The sequence below is a fragment of the Typopeltis vanoorti genome, chromosome 20 (assembly GCF_054136105.1).
Source record: "Typopeltis vanoorti isolate ZY-2024b chromosome 20, IOZ_Tvanoo_1.0, whole genome shotgun sequence".
NCBI lineage: Eukaryota > Metazoa > Arthropoda > Arachnida > Uropygi > Thelyphonidae > Typopeltis > Typopeltis vanoorti.
The window spans coordinates 983,998-1,003,574 of NC_143568.1; the positions used below are offsets into that span (position 1 = coordinate 983,998).

A 19,577-nucleotide genomic window follows, 5' to 3' on the forward strand; every position below is an offset into this window, starting at 1 on the left:
CATTTCACCTGCTCTTTCAGCTCAATCCATCTCTCTCTGCAAGTCAGCCACTCTTATTTGCCATTCATCCTCCCAACCGAGACCATCTCCGAAAACTTCACAATCCTTCAACCTTTCCATACTCCCCACTCTCATTATTTTATTCATATTTTTCTCGCCCTCTATCATACCACTCATCTCTCTCTCTCTCTCTCTCTCTCTACGTGGAGAATCTCCCTCCTGTGTCTCAACGAGGTCAGTTATAGTCATCTCTAACTCACCAAGTTCCACTATAACTCACTATATCCCACTAAATACAAAACAAAAATACACAACTAATGTTAAATTCATCATAATTAAACATTTAATTCAATTTATTTAATCTCGGGTTCTTTTAATTCAAAAAGTTATATGATTACTATCACCAGGTTTCTACATCTCTCTCATAAGACGCATCCAGTTTAAAGTGCTCAACCAGCTGTCTTAACACGTTCGCTGCCAACTACGAGTATACTCGTAGTTGGTATATGAGCCTCACAAGCCAACTACGAATATACTTGTATGATGCTTACTGCCGGCAACGAGATTACTTGTACTAACCTTGAAGAAGTGAAAGTGTGTATACTTGTAGTTGGTATATGAGCCTCACAAGCCAACTACGAATATACTTGTATGTCGATTACTACCAGCAATGAGATTACTCATACTAACCTTGAAGTGAAATTGCTTGTCGTGCGGTAATAAACTATGCCCGAAGAGCGTGGCAGCAAACGTGTTAAGTCTTTCATTACCACATTTATCCATCATGTTCAGGGTCCTACTATGAGTCTTTACTTGTCAATTTGACAAGAAAACCCACAGAGTTACATGATACTAAGTGAAAATGTTTAGCATCTAAATTCTCAAGTAAACTAAGTTCGATTCACATATAAAAATATTATTTATTCAAGAACAATTATAAACATAGCACAGATCTGTGGTTTATGAATATTAAAATACTGTACAATAAAATTTATGAATAAAATAACAAAATAATTTAGTACAGGACATATATATAAGTTGTATGATAACCAGATCATTCTATTTAGTTAAGAATATAAATAGTTAAAACAATAAAAACCACAAAGCAAGTGTATTATGAGGGGTGACTGAAAAGTTCTGATTAACACTTAGAACAAAAATGATATTAACAAGTTGACTGACAACTATGAGATAATTCATAGTAGGTGATCTGGCCAAGAGGGCCGACTACGAGTTATCTTGTAGTTGCTGGACTTGCCTTTTTCATGCAGCTATGAGTATATTCATAGTATATAAGTGTAACTAAGGATAGTTGGCTTCTGGGAAGAGAACAAAAAATCAAGGCTGGTGTACATGAACAGAAAATTTATTCATACAGTGTAAATCAAATACAAAGTAATAGAACAATTTTATTTAATGTGATATTTTTTAAAACAACCTTCCACACAAAGTGCTGGATTCTCTTCGCAGGGCTGGACAATAATAACACGTTTCTCGTTGTTTTTTTTAGCTTGGGTACAAATTCAACATGGCTTTGTCGGACGCAGTTTTTTTTCAGTGGGTGGGATACTCTCTAAATAATGAACTTTTTCTGATCTAACTTTCTTTGAAACTGGTAGAATCTCTTTTCCAATCAACGCTTTGACGAATGCTTCTCTAAATTTTATAAGTTTTATGTTAGAATTAGTTACTTTATGAAAATTTTGAATGCATTGTGTATATATATTTCTATAATATGTAAATGCAATTTTTTTTGGCCATCTAATGGTTTTTCTTAGAGCCGACTAATAATAATTATAAAACAAAATATTCAAGAAAGAAGTAAATGTAACGTACTCGACTAGGTTTGATTCGCTACTGACGTATTTACACACATATCACTAACTCTGGCTTAGCGAAACAAGTCGAAGCATGTCTGAGTATGAATTAACTCGTAGTTGGCTACTGCAAAGAACTTTCTGTTATATATGCCAACTACGAGATAACTCGTGAGACCTTTTTTTTTTCCCAAAAAAACACATTCTGTATGTTTTTTGGTGATTACTATGCATTATAATTAGGGTTTTGAATAATATGATATGATTAAATCAAATTGGCTTCTGAGACCTGAATCCCGAAAATTGCCGTGGCAGTCAACGTGTTAAAGCAAGTGATGTAACCACAAGAAAGAACATATCTTAAAACCCTTTAATCCCCAAGTTTCATCAAATTTTAATAATTTCTACTTTTTTCTTTTAGGCTACATAACAAGACATGTCAGAGGTTCTGAAGAAATTCGAAGACAAAGAGGTGCCAGCCATCATAAAGTTTTTCATGCTGCAAGGAAAGTCTTGCAACTGAGATTCACCCAACTTTGTGAGACATTTTAAGGGACCATGCCTCAGCATATCCAATAATTGCCAGATAGGCGGCAAAGTTTAACGCTGGGCATCCTGAGACAACAATGCCTACAGGTCAGTGCAGTAGGAGTGAATTGCATTCATCAAGAAAATTAAAGGATGCGTGAAAGGAAATTGTAACTGTACAGAGTGTGTGTATCAATGTTTCAAAAGTGAATGCCTATTAGGTGAAGAGAACCCAATAAATGTTAGTAGCGTGGACAGTACCGACAGTAGGAGAGAAAATGATATTACTAATGATGAACGTGCGGCCATAAAATAGAATGGACATTAATAAAGAAATAGTGCACTTGAATGCTATCCTTCATAGGACAAAGTGTGAAATTGAAAAACTGCAGAAGTGGCAAGAGTTAAGCAGGGCTGGTGATCTGAAAGAATAATAAAGACCAACCGAACAAACAAGAAAAACAAGTTAAGGAGAAATTTATATACGGAGACTCAACAATCAGGAGAGAGTACTTAATGAAAGTGTGACAAAATGGCATTTTCCTGGTGCAAAAATTCACAATGTTAGTCACACCATCTGGATGCAAAAAGATAGGTCGAAGGAAATGATTGTCTTGGTCTGCACAAATGATTTGAGAGGAGAGTATTTTATGAGGGAGGATATAAAGGAGTTGTTAGAAGAGGCAAAACTGAAGAGCAAGAAGGTGAAGATTGTAAGTCTCCTATCATGCTATGATAGAGGCGAACTGATGAGGAGAGCATTGCTAGCCAATGATTCTATATGTAGGTTGTGCAGAAGGAATGATGTAGAATTTGCGGATCTGTGATCTGTGTTTTGATGAAAAGAAGGATCTGTACAATGCTGACAGACTACATCTAAAGGGTTTTGGTGTTAGGTGTCTGACGAGAGCTTTGTTCACTGAGCATGCTGATGCGTAAATTCAAATAATAGTAATAATAATAAATTTACCACATGTGATGAAGTTATATCTGCAGCTGAGGACTGGTTTGTGCAACAAGGAAAAGACTTTTTTCTCAGAGGATTGCAAATGATGCAGCAGCGTTGGTTGGCCGAGTTGTTAGCGTATCTGCTTTTTGGGCAAAAAGCTGTGGGTTTGAATCCCACTGTGGGCATGGATGTTTGTAACTGTCTGTGAAAATACTGGTGGTGGGCAGTAGATGGCACTGGTGTAGATGATATGGTTTGCAGCAGTTCGTAGATTGAGTGGTGAAGACAGAGTTGTAGAGTAGGTGCCCTCCCTCAATGAGTCTTTGGATTCCTTGGAGGGGTCACATAATAACAACACTTTTTGGGGAAGAATATGTAGATTAATGTGTAAGTTACATGGTGCTACCTCTATTCATGGTGATTATCACAACTTTTCAACCCTCATATGTCTGTTAATTGCTCATGCTGTCTGGCCAGATTGCTTATTTTGAAGAAGTTTCTGGGAATCAAAATTATATCACTGCTGTATGAGAAAGAATGGCTAACTTGTTTCATTTGAAAAGCTGTTATACAATTTTGTCCTAAATAGGACCACAGAATTTTCAAAATCATTAGGGCATCAGGAATTGGAAAATAGAAAACCTAAGTATTTTGCAACTATACTGGTTTCCAGGGTTAAAAAGAATTACAGAACATATCCAGGATTTGCAAAATGATATTACAATTTTCACTTGTTTTTCACCATTTCATCATTTTTGTTTAGTAATACAAGTACACTGGAAAAATTAAAATTTTGACATCAAGACACAAATTGGGATCATATGTACCTGTAATCAAACTTGCCAGGCTGACTAACTAATCAGATAGCATCTTTACTCTCCAAACAAAAGTTTGTAGTCTTGAATCCCAGTGAGGTATTTGCAACTGTGTTTAAGTGATAGATAAATCTGACTGCCTGTTGTGAGACCATCATCCCAATTACTGGAGGTCTGAAGGGTTCGAAAAAGTTCCATGTTAAGTCTCTAGAGCACATTCTCAGATTTTTATCTTGCCCTTGGTTCACCCAAGTGCTAAATGTACTATAGATTAATGAAATTTGCATTAAAAACAAACAAACAAAAAAAAAAGACAATACAGGTGTCTACATTTTGTAATTCAAATATGAGATGCATAACGAAAAACATAGGTAAATTAGCAATTCATGCATCAGGAGTAATGCTGTCAGATTTTCAGGAATAAAACAAAAATTAATTTTATATAATGAAATCAACTGCACACCAAAAGAAACTATGACAAGGTTCCATAGCACAAGAAGTGTACCATAATATTTTATTCATTGCATAATGTTTTTTCCAGGAGTAACTAAGCTGGATTCAGAGATATACACGACATTCTCTTAGTTTTACTGAACTAACTAAAGGAAGATACTGGAATGTTGTAGAAAGCTTTCTCACTTAGTTATAATTAAATTAAAAATGCCAGGAAACTATATTTTTGTTTAATCCTTGATCTAAGTGTAAGCAAACAAAGTTTGTTTATGAACTTTCTTCACTACTAGGCTATTTGTATATAGAAGCTAATGACTTCACATTAATAGCCTTAGTAACACATGATGCAAAGCACAATCTTTTTGAGTGTGTATAATGTTATGCATTATGGGAAGGGCTACTACCCAGAAAGAATACTGTAAATAGCCATAATTTAAAATTCTAAATATTTTTAGAAATTGTTTATGTTAGTACATTATTAGTTTTGGTTTCATAACACATATTCTCGGCACGTCTGATGTGCCCGTTATTGATGTTATTTTGCCAAAATGAAATATACAGCAGTTAAAAATGTATGTATTTACTGGATTTGGATGGTTGTGTTAGATTTTATCTTATTTATATTAAATCTTATTTTATATTAAATTTTATTGTAGTTTTTTCAAACTACAATAAAATTACTTTCAGAAATTTTATTGTAGTTTGAAATTATTAAGTGTTGTGTTTTATGAAGACATTCTCTTGTCACTAATGGAGATAACATATCAGCCATTATGCCTAACTTCTAGCTTGCCACCTACATGGAGTGCACATGCTTACCGAGGAGTTTGATGGATGATTGACAGCTGACAGAGAGGGCATTCAGTATCAGGGTAACGAAAACAACAAGAGAGCGTTTGGTATCGAAGTAAGGGCGGAAAACATAAAGGGGAGAGCTAATGAAAGTTTAAAAATGCAGACATAGGAATTTTGTTTTGAAGAAGTTTATTTAGTTGTATGTGACAGTGGGAGGAATATTAATAGAAGATTCCGAAAAAGGAATCGTAGAACTGTGAGCCTTTAAAGTGAAGGAGTTAAGACTGTAAATAAGTATTGGTAAATAAAAGAAAATATTGCAATTGACGTTCTATAGGAATGTTCAAAGAAACACTGATTGGAAAATTTCATCTGTTTTAAGGACACCGGATCTATCTATTATTTCTACTGGAAAAGGAGACGGAATTTAGCAACTTAGATAAAGCAATAGAAGAAACCTTTTTTGCTGGTACGAAAATTAACAAAATTGAACTTCACGAGGTAAGAGTACTTATACGTCGGTGAATTCAGAATATCTATACTTCAGTCAGGGGGAATAATGTGTGCTACATAAGGGTGATGAGAAAGGATCCTATGGAAAAGAAGAACAGAATCATATCTTCAGGAAAAAGGCCTTAACAAAGAAACCGACTGAACATTTCGTTATTGTGTAAACAAGGTGTTTAGTCTAGTAGATGTGATTAAGTATATGTTAAACAAACCAGTAATAGAATGAGTCAGAGAATGGGTGATCTCTAAAGTGTAAGTTTATATTAAAAGGCCTTGGATCCAGTTAATTTTTTAGTTAGTTGTCATTTTATTTAAAGTGTATATATATTGTTTTTGTTTTATTAAATGTGTATATTTTGTGTTTGGTCTAGTCAGTGATTTTTCAGTTTCTGAAAGAAACAGTTAAATGTCATTGCACCAATCGAAATTGAACCCTTGTGCATATATAAAAACACTCGAAAATAGAAATAATCGTTATGGAGAAAATCTCATAACAAATGGAGATTAATACTTATCAAAACAAATGGCGCAGCCAACAGGATTGATAATTAACAAAATAAATAATCTCCAATCTTTATAACAAATGGTGCAGCCAACAGGATTGGTTGTGATTTAACTTTATTTTAGACTCCAGAAAGTACATCTTGACTCAAGTAAAATTGAGATAGTAATTCTAGTAGCAAAGTTTCTTCAATTAAAAATGAGGAATTTTTTAAGTTAGTTAATCTAACTTTAGTAGTACCTTCTTTCTCAGGTGATAGTAGTGAAAACATAGAAACATTTTTTAAATATAAAGAAAAAATTAGAGATTTAGGAAAATGGTCAGATTTTCATTTGCTAATTATACTTCGTAATAAATTATTGGACAAAGTCAAAATGTTTTTAAACACATGCCCTCTGCTGAGAGAAACTGACAGTCATGCAACATTTAAAAGTTTGCTAATATCAGAATTTTCAAGTGTAAGAGAATTAGGGCCTAACATTTGGAAAATTCATCAGTGCATTTCTTTTCCATTTTAATATCTTTTGAAGAAAATGAAAATAACACAGGGACTCCTTCAAGGCAGCATTTTGAGCCCACTCCTTTTTTCCATCTACTTAAATGACTTAGATAAATATATAAATAAAGAAACAAAAATAGCTATATTTGCTGATGATTTGGTCCTATTCTCAGTTCACAACAACCTAGAAACAGCAGAAGGTCACTTAAACAAAGCCACTAAAAGTTTATCTGCATATTGTGAAAACCAAAAAATCGAAATTAACCCTACTAAATCAGAAATTTTGTATCTCAGAAAGTGGAGACCAAAGATTAAGCTAAACAGTCAACTAATTACCTTTAATGAAAACCCCAAATACCTTGGAGTTACTCTGGATCTATCACTAAACTAATAAACATATCAACAATGTTGCAGTTAGTGCAAAAAGAAGATTAAATATCATCAAAAGTATCTCGGGGAAAGAGTGGAGAGCTGATGCTAAAACCTTAAAAGTCACATACACCTCTATTATCTGACCTATAATGGAATATGCTTAACCTATCTGGATGCAAACATCACAAACCAGTTTAGACAAGCTTATAAAAATTCAGAAAAATGCAGCTAGAATCAGTGGCAGATTTAGGCACAGGCAGCTGCCTCGGGCCCAGCAAGGCTATGGGGCCCCCAGCCCGCACTATATATATATTTTTTAGTCTTAATTAACACAATTTTAATTAAGGCAAAATTTTGACTTAATTAAAACAAAATTAAGTTAATTTTGTCTTAATTCTTGGAACTACTATCTGTACTGATGTTTAATTGTAACTATATAATAAAATAAATTCTATTTTCATTTTTGTTTTCCAAATCGACTGCTTCAAATAAAGGCGGTATAAATGGTTAAGGAACCAATGAAATTCTTGTAATCTTCAGTATCCTTTATCCTTTGTTGTGGTTCGGTTGTTGCAATTGCAATTATAAAATAATTGTTTTTATAAACTAATTGTTTTGAATATATATGCATAGTTAATATTTTAGCCATGAAACAGCCATGAAAATTTGAAAAACTAATATTCCATTTTGTTTCAATTTTGTCTTAATTCTTGGAACTACTGTCTGTACTGTTGTTTAATTGTAACTATATAATAAAATAAATTCTATTTTCATTTTTGTTTTCCAAATCGAACTGCTTAAAATACAGGCAGTATAAACGGTTAAAGAACCAATGAAATTCTTGTAACCTTCCGTATCCTTTATCCTTTGCTGTGGTTCAGTTGTTGTAATTGTAATTATAAAATAATTATTTTTATAAAATAATTGTTTTGAATATATATGCATATTTAATATTTTAGCCATGAAACAAACATACTTGTCCAGAGCAGAAAAAAGAAAACGACGAAAGGAAAAAAAAAATTATCGCGCTCTCAAAAAAACTCCTTGGAGGTTTTTTTGACTTCATCTTCATCTAAATTTCAGAGCAATGAAGATCGTCAACCAACATGTTTGAGACGAAAAAGAAGAAGATAGTCTAAAAAACGATAACATAATAGAAAACGCTATAAGAAAGAAGAAGGTGCCAAATATGACGAAACAACCGACAATGCTGAACTTGAACGAGATGTGCAAGACATAGAGGAAAATGCTGAAGAAAAAGAACGAGGTGCTGATGCAGATCAACATAAACAACCAGACTCAGATAATTTTCCAAAAGATATCGCTTTATTGCCGTGCAAAATATTGGAGAAAATGGTAAATTACTTTATAAATAATAAACTGTGCAATATCGGAGACATAACATCTTTAAAAGTTGAATATAATGACAGAAATCAGAAATATTTCAAGTGTTCGTTTTTACTGTGAAAAAGCAAATGGCACAAAAGAATATCAAGAATGATTTTTTTTTCAGAAAGTAGCAAAATGATTTACTGCTATGTTTGCAAACTTTTTACACATTCTATTACTAAATTTAGTACAGGATACAATGATTGGAAAAATCTTAAATACGCATTGAAAGAACATGAATGCTCTAAAGAACATATTTCCTCAATGTTGATTTTAAAAAAAAGATTGTCAATAACTGGATGTATTGATTCTCATTTGATTAATCAGATTAATATTGAACAAAAATATTGGCGAGATGTTTTAAAAAGAATTGTAGCCACAGTAAAGTTGTTAGCAAGTTTGGGTTAGGATTTCGGGGGCACAGAGAAGATGAAAGTGTTGGTGGTGTTAACAAAAGAGGAAATTTTATAACTTGTATAGAATATTTATCACAGTTTGATGAGTTTATTAAAAATCATTTAACAAGATATGATAATATCGGAAGTGGGAAGGTTAATTACTTATCTCATACGATATGTGATGAATTTATTTCTTTAATGGGGACTGAAGTAAAGGGGAAATTAATTTTGGAAGTTAGAGAAGCTCTGTGTTATTCGTTGATCATCGATTCCACACCCAATGTGAGCCATATAGACCAGTTAACTTTTATATTGAGATATGTAAATAGTAAAGGAGATGTGCTGGAACAGTTTTTTGCTTTTCTGCAATTAAATAACCATTAAGCAAAAAATTTAGAGAAACTCGTTTTTGACAATTTAAATGGTCTTTCTTTAGATATAAAAAAATTGTTGTGGCCAAACATACGACAATACAGCAAATATAATGGTCTACAAGCAAGAATTAAGATGTTGAACGAATCAGCAGTTTTCATTCCATGTTACACTAACACACTTAACATTATTGGAAACTCTGCTGCAGAAGCTTGTTCAAAGGCTGTTTATTATTTTGATTTCGTCCAGAACATATATAAATTTTTTCTAAATCTACGCAACGATGGAATTTACTTACAGACAGTTTTGCCGATACAAATTCCAAACATTTAAAAGAATCAGCGATACAAGATGGTCATCACGAGCTGATGCCGTATCTGCTTTGTGATTAAATTATAAACATATTAAAACTAGCAAAAATGAACTTGAAAAACCAGATAATAGATTGCAAGCCAAAACATTTTGATAAATACGAAATTGCAGTGTTAACAATATTATGGGTTAGATTATTGCAAAGAATAAATAACACAAGTCTTTTGCTTCAAGAAGTTCAAACACATTTGTTGCAATGTGTAAAACTTTTAAAATCTTTGCATAATTTTATAATGAATGTATGAAATGATTTTGAAACGATAGAACAACAAGCAAATCTATTAACTGATGAAACAAATTATGAAATAAACCAGATAAAGAAACAAAAAAGACATTTTGATGAATTAAATACAGCATCAAATAACATGAACAAGACAATTCTAACAGGTCGCAAATTGTTCATCGTAGAAACTCATAATATGATTTGTGATAGATTGAGTACCGAAATTTCTACCAAAATTAATATGTATTCTAATGCGTTAAGTCATTTTCAATTATTTTTTGATCACGTTATGAGTAAAGACAACATAAGCGATTGCATTTCTAAATTGGGAAATATATATAAGAATGATATTGAAATTAGCTATTTCAATGACGAAGTACATAATTTGTTAAAATACATAAAAGAAGAAAATCTCACATGTACATTTCAAATGTACAAAACAATCACTAACGGATTGCAATCAACTTTTCCAAATGTAGAAACAATACTAAAAATTTTTTTAACAATGCTTATTTGTAATGCTTCTGCAGAAGATCTTTTTCTGTCCTTAAGCGTGTCAAGAATTATTTAAGAAATTCATTGAGGCAAGATCAACTATCAAATTTGTCACTGATGTTTATTGAAAATTCTGTATTACAAGAATTAGAATTTGATTTATTAATTGACCAATTTGCTGCTGCAAAAAGTAGAAAAGTGCCAGTATAATTTCATAAAATACTTATGTACAAAATACAGACTGTACCTGAATGTGATTATAATATTATCGAATTGTTCCTATAATATGTAATATACAATTAAAGTTACCTACCTATTTTCATATTTATATGTATACAAAACATTTTATAATTTTTGTTGTGAAGTAATTATTGTTATGTATGTATGTGTATGCATTGTGCAAATATACATAAAATATTAAAAAAAAAAATTAAAATGAATTGTTTGTAACTTAATAATTTAAAGGGCCAAAAATTGCGAACGCCTCGGGCCACTTAATGCCTAAATCTGCCACTGGCTAGAATCATATGTGAACTAAGGAATAGAACTCATGGAAAAGGAATATAGCAGAATTCGAATCCAACCTTGTTCCTTTAAAAATTAGGTGGCAAGAAAATCTTACTAAATTTGTAGAAAAAAGAACCAACCTTGCACATCACAGAACAAATGAACTTTTTAAAAATTGACAACCAATAAACAGAATAAAGAAAAAATCAACAATGCATGAAATCATGGAAAATAAAATTCCCTTCGATTGTCCAAATGAAATAGCCAACTACCTGGCATTTCCTCCAAATCAAGACAGGAAAAATATAGTTATCAACTTTGAAATAGGGAAACATGAGAAATAAAGCCTATAAAACCCTGAAATCTTGAGATCATTAGCTCTTTCAAAAATAATGGAATATGGACCTGACTCAATAAATATCTACACAGATGGTTCCAAAAACCCAAATGGCAATTCTGGGAGTGGCATACTCATCTATGGCTCTCAAAATATAAAACTAAAAACAACTAACAGTATTGGATGCAACTCATACCATGCAGAATTAATAGCCATTAACATAGCACTGCAACATTTGGATAAACAAAACCCAAAGGAATTTATATTTTTCAAGTATCCTTAGCAGCCCTTCAGGTATTAGAACTGCTACACTAGCCATCAAGAAATACTTAGAGACATAGCAAAAACATAAACTACTTAATGATTCCGATATAATTTTCCAATGGATCTCATCCTATGTGGAATTAAAGGGAAATGAAACTGCAGATAAAGTAGCAAAAATGACTGCAACATCAAATGATACCACAGATTTCAATCTTTTTAAAACTACTTAAAAAGAAAACATAAAAAGAACGATTCTCCAGGACATGAGTCACCACTGGTATTCAGATAATCAATCTTTCTTTTGTAAATCTAATGGTATTGACAGAAATAAAACACCTCAAAGGAGATATGTTCAAAAATGCTTTAGATGCAATAAACCATGAAAGAGTTAATGAAAGATGAGCAGAAAAACCAGGAGCTACCATCAACTCCAAGTTTAATCACTGTGCCACTACCATGATCTCTCACCTCAAGACTGGCCCACACAAGACCAATCAACTTTAGCAATGGCATAAGTCTTTCCCAATCTGCAAAATCAGTAACATCGAGGTAGCATCGCCAATGCATTTACTAAATTGTATGAACATTTCCAAATGTGAACTTTATAACGACCCAGAAAAGGTGCTGTATAAAGTACATGAATCTGACCTCTATGCTCTGATGTAATAATACCATGGGATAATAAAATAAATAAATAAAAAATCAGTGCATTCAAGATAACAGGGAGTCTGTTTCAGAGTATTACCACAGACTTTGGAGCATTGCTCATAAATTTAATGTTTCATCTGAAGAGAGATCCTCTTTAGAATGGTTGCTGTTTAATCAATTTAGGCATGGCCTTAACGATAACCTGAAAGAAACAGCATACAAGAAAAAGGTTAAAAATCATGAACAATGCTTTCAAATTGTTAGGGAAAAGGAAGAGAGATTTAGAGATATATTTCCTTCCACAAACAATAAACAGGTAAATTCTTTTCAGTATGTTGAAACTCATTCTCTTAACACAGTGGCTAAAGATAAAGTGAGAGAATTGAAGTCCCAAAAATTAAAAGGTGATAAAAAAATGAAACAGTCTAAGGAAATTTTTGTGAATTTCACTAAAGATATTCCAGAATCTGAGTCCAAGGTAGAATTACATGATTTGGGAAAAATTAGAGGAACTGAAAACATTTCTTAGTGAAGAAATAGAAAGACAGACAGAGACCAATAGTGAAGGGACAGGAACTTCTGTTTAAGATGATATCTGATTTAACAATATCCAAGAATCCTACAGATAATCAATCTTTCTTTGGTAAATCTAATGGTACTGACAGAAATAAAACATCTCAAAGGAGATATGTTCAAAAATGCTTTAGATGCAATAAACCATGAAAGAGTTAACGAAAGATGAGCGATTGGCATTGCATGGCGACTCCATTATTAAGGGTGTGCTAGAGGATAAAATGCACAAGGTATGTTTTCCAGGTGGTAAAATGAGTAGAGTGATTGAGGCATTGGATATGAGGCAGGAGCGAGCAAAAGAGTTAATTGTATTAATTGGTACAAATGATTTGAGAGAGAACAAAGAGCATGTCAGAATGAATGTCAGGAGGCTGCTTGGAAAGATAAAAGAGAATAATGCGACAGGAAGGGTAGTCACTGTGTTGCCTAGGTATGATTGTGGTGAAATGAGGCGGAGAGCAAGGATTATGAATGATATTCTGGCTGAAATGTGTGAGGAGATGGGAGTACAGTTTGTTAATGTGTGGAATGAGTATGAGTTTGAGGGACGAAGTGAGCTGTATGGGAGCGATGGACTGCATTTGAGTGGTTATGGTGTGAGTTGCTTGGAGAGACTGCTGCTGGAAGGTAGAGAATGAATCAGATCGAGAGGGGAGTGATGTGGAAGAGTAGGAGAGTAAGACAGGAGAGATTGAAGAAGTGGAAATGAATGGGGAAGTGAGTGGTATGAGTATAGAAAATGAGAGAATGGGTGTGCAAGAGGAGCAGGGAAACGGGGAGGGTCAGGGTGGACAGGGGTACACAGTGTGAGAAAGGTGGATGCTCCAAGAGGAGGTGAGAGCATGTGTAGGCAGGAAAGAAAAGGGATGACCACAGATCAAGAGGAAACAGATGAAATTGAAAAGGGTTCTAAAATGAAGAAGCAGAAAGGGAAATGGCCCCAGTCCAGCATGGAGAGATCACATCGAATGAGTGGTATCAGTGGAACTAGCTGTAGATCTAGAAATAAGCTGTCATGTTTGTATACCAATGCTAGAAGTATAAGAAACAAGGCAGATGAAATGGTTTCACTAATTGCGTCTGTTCACCCAAAGATTGTCGGAATAAGTGAGACGTGGTAAGATGAGGACGACATCCTGACAGGAATAGAGATGGAAGGGTATGATATGTTTCGTGAGGATAGAAGGGGTAAAAAGGGAGGGGGAGTGCTATTGATGATAGAGAAAGAGTTATGTCGATACAAAGTAGAGATGCAAGAGAGAAATAGGGCCAGTGGTTTTGAGGCAGTATGGTGTGAGACAGAGGTGAATAGAATCAAATACTTGGTGGGATGTTGTTATAGACCTGGTAATGTGGATGGTGGTGATAGTGAAATGTATAGTCAAATAAGCCAAGCAAATAAGAAAAGGGTGATCATTATGGGTGATTTTAATTATGGCAATATAGACTGGAATGAAGAGATAGCAACTGAAAGTAAAGAAAATGAGTTTCTTGAATTTTTGAGATATAACTACCTCAGACAGTATGTAACAGAGGGCACACAAGGATTAAGGGTCTTGGATTTGGTCATCTCATCATAGGATGTAATTATAAATGAGGTGTCAAATCATCCACCAATTGGTGAAAGTGACCATGAGGTGATTACCTGGGTGGTTGCCAGCAGTGCAAGGACCCCCCTGTGAAAAAAGGGTATATGTGGAACTACAAGGGGGGGGTGATCATGAAGAGCTCAAGAGACAGCTTGCGGGTGTAGCATGGAATGAGGAGTTAGCTGGAAAAGAGATCAATGCAGCTTGGGGGATTTTCAAAAACTATCTAGTAGATGCAATGTCTAAATGTATTCCAAGGGTGAGAAGGTTAAATAAGGTAGGTGTGAGATGGATGAATAAAGAGATTAAGCATGCAATACAGAGAAAAAAAAGCATTGTGGAGGCAGCATAAGAGAAGTGGAAGTAACCAATTTCATGAGGTCTACAAAGATCAGGCAAGGAGGGTGACTTGGTTGGTGAGAGTAGCTAAAGAGAGAGGTATGAACAGCAGTTAGCTAATGAAGCCAAAAAAGAATCCTAGGGAGTTCTTTTGATATGTAGCCAGCAAAAGAAAGAATGATTATGGAAGGATGACACTGATTGGAGGAAATGGTATAAAGACAGCTGTTGCAGAATGTGTGATGGAGATACTTAATGAGCAGTTCATAAAGATCTTTCAATCTTGCGAATGGGACTTCATGGAGAAATTGAGAGCAGTTGATGATGGGGAGGAGAGACTGACTGTAAGTGAGCAAGTTGTTTTTGTTGATTTATGTACTTAGTTTAGTAAAATGTAGTTGAAGCCAATACATAAATGTTAGTAATTTTAATTTATTTGCAACCCTTTACGTCCATTGGGACACACGTGTCCCATGAAATTCTATAAAACCTATGATTTTTTCCTACATAATGATGATGTTTTATGTTAAATAGATACCTAATAAAGTCATTTTAATACCTAAAAACTTTGTATTACTTCATAAGTCCTTCTGGTCCTGAATGTGTTAAAAAGGTACTTTTTAAGGAGGTAGAAATTTAGTTATATTAGGAGACAATATGAATAAAATATTGAAAAATGAGGGTTGTTTTCCTGATACTAATTGTGCATCTCATTCACAATCAGTTAGTAGGAACGGGAATAGTTTCCAACTTCATAATTTAAATACACAGCAAAGGAGAAAATTAAATTTGGGTAAAACAAAACCTAATGCAAGAAATTTTACAAACCCAGGGTAAATAATTCAGATTATGTACAACATAAGAGTGATGACAATCAAAAAGACTCTAATATAGATGAAATAATAGCAGACTATCATAGTTACTTAACTTAGAGTTAAATAAACCAGAAGAATGTAAAAATACCTTTGTGAATGTTAGAATCATTCACAACTGATTGTGAAGGAGATGCACAATTAGTATCAGGAAAACAACCCTCATCTTTCAATATTTTATTCATATTGTCTCCTAATATAACTAAATTTCTACTCCCTAAAAAGTACCCTTTTAACATGTTCAGGACCAGAAGGATTTAATTTAGTTAGTGAAGATAAAGAATCTCAGCCTGTAGAATTTGATCCTGAATGTGATGATTCTGTAGATTTAGAATATAATTCAAGTAGTTTAAATGAAATATTTGAAAAGTGAAGAAATGAAATTTGTAAGTATAATTCCGAATTATCTCTAGTATCAGATGATTCTGAAATTAGTGATTCAAAGATTGCAAATAATGATAAGCAAAAATCATTATTTGCAATCTAGGAATAGCTTATTCCTAGATCTTATTATTTAAGATCTAGGAATAAGCATTAAAAGTTTTGTTAGATATAGGTTAAATATTTAGAATTTTTTTTTTAAACATTTCAGAGAAAGATGAAATTGATGTAAAAATAGTCATAATTTAAAATTCTGAATATTTTTACAAATTGTTTAGTACGTTTAGTAATTTAGTAATGTTTAGTAATTTTTTAGTACGTTATTAGTTTTGGTTTCATAACACACATTGTTGGTACTTGCGATGTGCCCATTATTGTTATTTTGTCAAAATGAAATGTAAAGCAGTTAAAAATTTATGTACTTACTGGATTTGGATGGTTGTGTTACTTTCAGAAATTTTACTGTAGTTTAAAATTATTAAGTGTTGTGTTTTATGAAGACATTCTCTTGTCGCTAATGGAGACAACATGTCAGCTATTATAAATACCTTCTAGCTTGTCACTTACACGGAGTGCGCATGCTTGCTGAGGAGTTTGATGGGTGATTGACAGCTGACAGAGATAGTGTTCGGTATCGAGGTAACGGAGGAAAAACAGGGTAGAGCTAATGGAAATTTAAGAACACAGACGGAGGAATTTTGTTCTGAAGAAGTTTATTTAGTTGTATGTGACAGTGGGAGGAATATTAATAGAAGATTTCAAAAAAGGAATTGTAGAACTGCGAGCCTTTAAAGTGAAGGAGTTAAGACTGTAAATAAGTATTGGTAAATAAAAGAAAATATTGCAAATGACGTTCTATAGGAATGTTCAAGGAAACACTGATTGGAAAATTTCATCTGTTTTAAGGAAGCCGGATCTATCTGTTATTTCTACTGGAAAAGGAGATGGAATATAGCAACTTAGATAAAGCAATAGAAGAAACCTTTTTTGCTGGTACGAAAATTAACAAAATTGAACTGCATGAGGTAAGAGTACTTATACTTTAGTGAATTCAGAATATCTATACTTCAGTCAGGGGGAATAATGTGTGCTACATAAGCATGATGAGAAAGGATCCTATGGAAAAGAAGAACAGAATCATATCTTCGGAAATAGGCCTTAACAAAGAAACCGACTGAACATTTCGTTATTGTGTAAACAAGGTGTTTAGTCTAGTAGACGTGATTAAGTATATGTTAAACAAACCAGTAATAGAATGAGTCAGAGAATGGGTGATCTCTAAAGTGTAAGTTGATTTTAAAATCCTTGGATCCAGTTAATTTTGTAGTTAATTGTGTAATTTTATTTAAAGTGTATATATTGTTTTTGTTTTATTAATCAATAAAAACAATAGTTCAATCGGAATTGAACCCTTGTGCATATATAAAAACACTCAGAAATAGAAATAATTGTTATAGAGAAAATCTCATAACAAATGGAGATTAATAATTATCAAAACAAATGATGCAGCCAACAGGATTGATAATTAACAAAATAAATAATCTCTAATCTTTATAACAATATCAAGGTTGAAGTAATGCAGAAGTCATATATATCCTATATACAAGTGGTTACAAGGTGTCACACCATATTATTAAAATACTCTGGAAGTCATTAGCTTCTGTATACAGAAGCTGATGACTTCACATTAAATGCCAGGCACACATCCTTTTGGGTGTGTATGATGCTATGCATTATGAGAAAGGCCATAATCAGACCAGTTTCAATCTTTACTGGGGGGGGGGGCTCATCAGTGGAAGCCACACCGAAGAGAAACCAAGGACATTTTAAATTTGTAACCAAGTGAAAAAAAATTTCTACAACTTGTTTTATTCTTATTACATCTTATATTAATAATAAGATGTGACACCTTTTCTGCTATTTATATATATGGGATATATATGATATCTGCATTACTTCAATCTTGATATTATCTCTTCTGAATCTGGCTCCCACTGAAGAGTCCTTAATAAAGGTAGAAACCAGCCTGTGTAATGTGCCCTTCCCATAATGTATAGCATCATACACACCTGAAAGGATGTGTGCTTTGCATTATGGAATACACAGCAATTAATGCAAAGTCATTAGCTTCTATATGCAAGTAGCCTAGTCATGCACAAGCTCTGTTTGCTTACACTTGGATAAAGAATTAAACAAGATTTAAACCTGACAAGAAATCATATTCTTGTTTTTATCATTTATAAGCAAGAACAAAACAAAAATATTCTATCAAGCATAATTTACTTTTTGACCCAAAATCAATTTTTACAACTATCAACGCTTTCCATCTACAGTATTTTAATATGGTAATACACCATTTCGCTGCTTGTATATATATACAAAAATGCAAATTCTGCCACTGATTTTTCTCACAATATCTTCACAGACCTTTCTATGACAAGACCTCAAAGGCTGAAACCACTCTGGGTAGTGACCTTTCCCCATAATGAATGGCATATGCATTGGCCCAAGAAAGTGTGTTGTTAAAAAAAAAGAGGGGAGGGGAAGCAAAACTGGACACCTTGTTCTGGAGAACAAACAGAGTATGTCACATCAGGCCCCAATAAGTAAGATAATGAAAGCCATCTACAGGTCCAGTTAGCATTTTCTCCAACTAGGGAAAGTATGCATGCATGCTGGAAAACCATGAATGCAGCAATATTCATGGTTTTCCAGCACCCATTTGTTGTAACAGGCTACAACGACCATACAAGGAATAGCCCCTCTCAGCCATGCAAAACACATCTTTCCTGTGATCTCTGTGATCACATAAACAGGGAAGATGAAGTTGACACTGCTCTAAGAAGCTATGTGCCATGTAAGGTGGCTTTAATTACTGTTGATCCAATGAGAATTTCCAAACTGTATTTTGTTGGAACTTTTTCACTACTTTCTCTCCTCTTTCTATAAAATAATTTTTACAAATACCTATCGTAATAAGTATTTTATTCATCTAAATTTAACAAACTGACTTGGATATTACTTTGCATCTCTTTGTTGACAAATCAGCCTTCTCTGGGGTGATTTGTAAAACAAATCACCGTCATATATATAAGACACGAATATTTGTTCATAAAGATATAACAAGTTAACAGTTTAGTAATTTACACACTAATATATAAAATTTAGGAAGTGTTTTGAGTAGAATATAATAAGATAACATTAGTTAAAGTAAATTCTGAATATAACATATCATGCTGATATTGTACAAGGCAATAAAGTTGTTGCATTTTCCAAATTCTGGCTAACTACAAATGGCACACTAAATTTAATAGTCCTCATAAAACATACTTTGTCTGATTTTTTACACAAATATAAACAAACTTCTATTTCTGCTTCAGTATAAATAAGAGAATTATCATTTGAGCTCCACTTAAAATGGTATTCTGGCTGTTTTGCAAGGTCCGTTATGGTTCCAGAGCTGGAATCAATATGAAGACATCCATTATCTATAAGAATCAAAATTCAAACCTGAAAGCAGTTGCAATGTGCAAGAAACAATATAAAATGAAATACATTGATTTACATGCATTTAACTG

At 33.2% G+C, this 19,577-nt stretch overlaps 1 protein-coding gene across 7 annotated transcripts in view; it reads right to left on the minus strand.

Annotated features, from left to right (window-relative positions):
• Window positions 1-934: 934 nt before the first annotated feature.
• The window catches only part of LOC150095188 (NHL repeat-containing protein 2), a 239,799-nt gene continuing 221,156 nt past the window's right edge, over window positions 935-19,577 (minus strand). For 3 of the 7 annotated variants that reach the window (XM_090410041.1, XM_090410043.1, XM_090410042.1), the window contains exon 11: window positions 18,964-19,487. In XM_090410041.1, the coding sequence (XP_090266167.1) occupies window positions 19,231-19,487 (257 nt within the window). In that variant the 3' untranslated portion in view covers window positions 18,964-19,230. Of the gene's footprint in view, window positions 1,657-18,963; window positions 19,488-19,577 lie in introns of those variants that run through there. The other 4 variants (XM_090410046.1, XM_090410044.1, XM_090410047.1 and 1 more) reach the window with 3 other exon arrangements.